We start from the raw sequence: 5,661 nt of genomic DNA, 5'->3' as shown, positions 1-5,661 counted from the left end.
TTACTTTTAACACCGCATAATATGCTAAAAAGTACCATTCAGGTACGATATGAAGCGGAGTTACAAACCGGTTCACTGGTATGGAGTTATCTGGGTGCGATAATTCAATCAAACCAAAAGCCGTTTGTAAGAAAATTAAACCAATTAGATAGGATAGACATTTAGCATCGGTCATTAACATATGAGGATAGAAGGCTACTTTAAGTGCGGAATCAATACCTGCAGGGTTACTAGAACCATTTAAATGTAAATAGAAGATGTGTAATACAATTAGAATGCAACCTACAAAAGGTAATATAAAGTGCAATACAAAGAATCGTTTTAATGTTACATCAGATACATAGTATCCACCGAGTAACCAAGGTACTAAATATGGTATTGGAGAAAGGAGATTAGTAATGACTGTAGCACCCCAGAAACTCATCTGTCCCCATGGTAGTAACATAACCGAGGAAAGCAGTGGCTATAGTAAGTAGATATAAAACTAAACCAGACATCCAAACAGTAGTTAAATAACTATAGCTGGAGTTATACATACCTCGAGACATGTGTATTAAGATACACAAGAAGACGAAAGAAGCAGTTGTTGCATGCAACATCCTAAATTCCCATCCTGCTGCTACCTCTCTAACTAGATATTGAACACTAGCAAATGCACAAGATGCTTCAGAAGTATATCGGAACGCTAAAGTGATACCTGTAATTATTTGGGTATACAGTATGATCTTCTTGATTATTATTGGTAGTGCTATTCCACAAGCGACTTATATCTTATATGGTAGATTAGCTACTATCGTATATCTTACTACCGGATTGGTTCTATGCTTATACTAAATCAATAGTTATAATGACTACAGCTTCCAAGCAAACATGATTACCGTGATATTGAAATCCAACACTTTTAGCTGTCTTAAGCAGTCCAGTGGGGTGGTGGTGTACTGCAATCATAAAGAACTTGGTTGTCTGTATCTCATAACCGGAGTCATCTTCAGTATTCTAGGAACTATAATGTCTTTGTTTATTCGATTTGAGTGAACACATAAGATCATCGAATTTAACGGTATGCTCCTGAAAGTAACGGTACAAGCTGTAAACAAAGGACTCCTTAACTTAAACTGAGGAGTCAAGTAGGTACAAACCGTACAAGGATTAATTATGTCCATCTGTGCATCTAAGTTGAGACTATCGGTTATATATTTTAGACGCTAACTTCCCGGCTAAACTTTGACTTATTAAACCAGCCTGGGATCATAAAAGTACTATGTATGGTAAGATTGAGCGTGGACTATCGAATGAAACAATGTGCTCCAACGCTAGTCTAAGTCTCTAACATACCTTTTACCTACAACTGTACGGAACGTAACAAACCTCCAGGCAAAGAACTTGGTATTCTGTTCTAATTCCCCGTGGTAAACACAGTCAACGAATGGCGGAAGGAGCATTCATATGTTATGCAGTGTCTTAGGAGAGATACTCTAGATTTAGCATTCATCTACAGCTACGGTAACTGTTGTGTTTAAATAGCGGTTAACCTTTCCTTTTCCTTACGTACTCAGGGCATGCAATACCAATCAGATAACAACTGAAGCTAGACTCCATGTTACACTTACTAAAATGGGATTCCTAGGTTGATATAAACTACCTTTTTCTGGGGAGTATATACTACGAGTTGGACTACTGGTTTAGATCTTGAAGGTCTTTGTTTACCAGATCCAAGTTCTCTTGTGCTTTTCATGACCATCATGTTAAGTGCATTAGCAGAGCATAGTTAAGATGATAACTATTGTGGATATAGAACCAATTGAACACCATGTATTAATATAACAAAGATAATCAGGGTAATCTGGTATCCTTCTTGGCATAACGTTGTGTAGTTATATGAAGCGTACATTCCTTAATATCTGGAACAATAGATTATGGTTAGGTAGTGGAACAAGGAGAGCGTCTGTTGTACATCAACACTAGATACAAGGAACTTGACAAGCATTAATAGATTTATATAAACGACAAGGACATGAGTCTACTGGATTTTATAATACAGGGTTGAACTGTGGGTTAGTTTCAATGCCCAAGGCAGAGCACTGGATTGGATACCCAGGGAACTGTGCTCCCATTAATAAGAATCATATTCTAAGTCACCAGGCATGCAATACCAATCAGATAACAACTGAAGCTAGACTCCATGTTACACTTACTAAAATGGGATTCCTAGGTTGATATAAACTACCTTTTTCTGGGAGTATATACTACGAGTTGGACTACTGGTTTAGATCTTGAAGGTCTTTGTTTACCGGATCCAAGTTCTCTTGTGCTTTCATGACCATCATGTTAAGTGCATTAAGTATAGTGGTATCCAGCGTATATTTGAAAAACCAACATTTGTATACAAGCTGTACGAATATCATGACATTCACTTTGGTAGTCGCCTTCTTAATGTTAGTCTGTACGGAATACACGGATCGGATTCTTGTTGGCCTGGCACCTGTTTTAGTAACTGGATGAACGCTTTTTACGCCTGGTATGCATGGATAATACTCGACTCTTCTATAGTTTAACCGCTACTGCTGGGACTGTATATTATGTACTTACGGTAGTACTATCAAGCCTCTTCTTCCAAATAGATTTCATGGAAAACCTAAAATTCGCATGTTTGATTGACATTTAGCCGCTAATATACAATCATCCAAGATATATTTATCTATCGCAGGTTCGGTCTAATGTCCCGTTATACTATATAGATCACATGGCTTCTGGTACTTTGAGATCATGCTAACGGCGAGAAGGGAAGTGTGTTTCAAAGAAAAGGGATGTTTAGCCGGGAAGTTAGCGTCTAAAATATATAAACCGATAGTCTCAACTTAGATGCACAGATGGACATAATTAATCCTTGTACGGTTTGTACCTACTTGACTCCTCAGTTTTAAGTTAAGGAGTCCTTTGTTTACAGCTTGTACCGTTACTTTCAGGAGCATACCGTTAAATTCGATGATCTTATGTGTTCACTCAAATCGAATAAACAAAGACATTATAGTTCCTAGAATACTGAAGATGACTCCGGTTATGAGATACAGACAACCAAGTTCTTTATGATTGCAGTACACCACCACCCCACTGGACTGCTTAAGACAGCTAAAAGTGTTGGATTTCAATATCACGGTAATCATGTTTGCTTGGAAGCTGTAGTCATTATAACTATTGATTTAGTATAAGCATAGAACCAATCCGGTAGTAAGATATACGATAGTAGCTAATCTACCATATAAGATATAAGTCGCTTGTGGAATAGCACTACCAATAATAATCAAGAAGATCATACTGTATACCCAAAATAATTACCCATCCACTGACTACATTTCGAGTCATAAAATGTTGTCGTATCAACATTCGAGTATTCAAAGCTCGAATTTCAGATAAAAAGAGCTAAGTTAATGAGAGAGGACATAAATACTAACAAACCACCGGTTTTTGGATGGGATTACTTTTTAACACCGCATAATATGCTAAAAAAGTACCATTCAGGTACGATATGAAGCGGAGTTACAAACCGGTTTCACTGGTATGGAGTTATCTGGGTGCGATAATTCAATCAAACCAAAAGCCGTTTGTAAGAAAATTAAACCAATTAGATAATATGGTAGATAGGGAACAAACTGTCTCCAGACGTTCTTAACCCAGCTCACGTATTACATCTGACGGTGAACTAGCGTTCCTAACTGAATCTTGTTCAATAACAAGGGAGTAATGAGCCGACATGGAGGTGCTGATACAATCCGAGGATTAGAACTCCCAATATTATCTGACCTGTTATCCCCGGCGTACCTTACGACCGTTATATGATTTAGAGATAGAATGTAATGTGGATTAATATCCACATGGTTTCTACAAAGTGTAGATATAAAATAGTGAATGGTTCTGTAAAGATCTTGCATAACATACCTTTAGATTTGCTTAGCATTATAGAGCTTGTAGGCATGTAAGTAACTAAAGAACTATAGATACTTTGAGTGAAGAATACAAGGATAGCTCCAACAATAACATGGCTAAAATGTATACCAGTTAAGATGAAAAGTCCATTACCAAATGCATTATCATTAATATAAAGAGATAGTCCTAAGTATTCCGTACAGACTAACATTAAGAAGGCGACTACCAAAGTGAATGTCATGATATTCGTACAGCTTGTATACAAATGTTGGTTTTTCAAATATACGCTGGATACCACTATACTTAATGCACTTAACATGATGGTCATGAAAAGCACAAGAGAACTTGGATCCGGTAAACAAAGACCTTCAAGATCTAAACCAGTAGTCCAACTCGTAGTATATACTCCCCAGAAAAAGTGATAATATATCACCTAGAGATATAACCCATAGTACGTGCTACATTAGACTAGCATTGAGTATGTTCTCTGCTGGTTTAAGATTGAGTAGAACAAGAATCCATATATTACTTAGAATAACGATGTGAATAATCTAATGTAGTAGGATTTGAAATCCAACACTTTTAGCTGTCTTAAGCAGTCCATGGGTGGTGGTGTACTGCAATCATAAAGAACTTGGTTGTCTGTATCTCATAACGAGTCATCTTCAGTATTCTAGAACTATAATGTCTTTGTTTATTCGTTTGAGTGACACATAAGATCATCGAATTACGGTATGCTCCTGAAAAGTAACGGTACAAGCTGTAAACAAAGGACTCCTTAACTTAAACTGAGAGTCAAGTAGGTACAAACCGTACAAGGATTAATTATGTCCATCTGTGATCTAAGTTGAGACTATCGTTATATATTTTAGACGCTAACTTCCCGGCTAAACATCCCTTTTCTTTGAAACACACTTCCCTTCTCGCCGTTAGCATGATCTCAAAGTACCAGAAGCCATGTGATCTATATAGTATAACGGGACATTAGACCGAACCTGCGATAGATAAATATATCTTGGATGATTGTATATTAGCGGCTAAATGTCAATCAAACATGCGAATTTTAGGTTTTCCATGAAATCTATTTGGAAGAAGAGGCTTGATAGTACTACCGTAAGTACATAATATACAGTCCCAGCAGTAGCGGTTAAACTATAGAAGAGTCGAGTATTATCCATGCATACCAGGCGTAAAAAGCGTTCATCCAGTTACTAAACAGGTGCCAGGCCAACAAGAATCCGATCCGTGTATTCCGTACAGACTAACATTAAGAAGGCGACTACCAAAGTGAATGTCATGATATTCGTACAGCTTGTATACAAATGTTGGTTTTTTCAAATATACGCTGGATACCACTATACTTAATGCACTTAACATGATGGTCATGAAAAGCACAAGAGAACTTGGATCCGGTAAACAAAGACCTTCAAGATCTAAACCAGTAGTCCAACTCGTAGTATATACTCCCCAGAAAAAGGTAGTTTATATCAACCTAGGAATCCCATTTTAGTAAGTGTAACATGGAGTCTAGCTTCAGTTGTTATCTGATTGGTATTGCATGCCTGGTGACTTAGAATATGATTCTTATTAATGGGAGCACAGTTCCCTGGGTATCCAATCCAGTGCTCTGCCTTGGGCATTGAAACTAACCCACAGTTCAACCCTGTATTATAAAATCCAGTAGACTCATGTCCTTGTCGTTTATATAAATCTATTAATGCTTGTCAAGTTCCTTGT

The 5,661-nt window shown here is 37.3% G+C and overlaps 2 protein-coding genes across 2 annotated transcripts; one reads left to right on the top strand and one right to left on the bottom strand.

The window, feature by feature from the left end:
* Positions 1-1,265: 1,265 nt before the first annotated feature.
* Positions 1,266-2,555, top strand: BESB_018910 (uncharacterized protein; the record flags this gene model as incomplete). The annotated part of the gene is made up of 2 exons (XM_029360600.1): positions 1,266-1,268; positions 2,358-2,555. 2 exons carry the CDS (start codon positions 1,266-1,268, stop codon positions 2,553-2,555), a joined length of 201 nt encoding a protein of 66 aa, XP_029214757.1.
* A 1,283-nt stretch (positions 2,556-3,838) lies between these two features.
* BESB_018900 (cytochrome c oxidase subunit iii subfamily protein) lies at positions 3,839-4,252 on the bottom strand (the record flags this gene model as incomplete). The annotated part of the gene is made up of 1 exon (XM_029360599.1): positions 3,839-4,252. One exon carries the CDS (start codon positions 4,250-4,252, stop codon positions 3,839-3,841), a length of 414 nt encoding a protein of 137 aa, XP_029214756.1.
* Between the last annotated feature and the right edge of the window lie 1,409 nt (positions 4,253-5,661).

Source organism: Besnoitia besnoiti (assembly GCF_002563875.1).
Source record: "Besnoitia besnoiti strain Bb-Ger1 chromosome Unknown contig00115, whole genome shotgun sequence".
Taxonomy (NCBI): Eukaryota; Apicomplexa; class Conoidasida; order Eucoccidiorida; family Sarcocystidae; genus Besnoitia; species Besnoitia besnoiti.
Note: the sequence above shows the minus strand (reverse complement) of the source record. Positions and strands in the feature narration are given on the sequence as shown.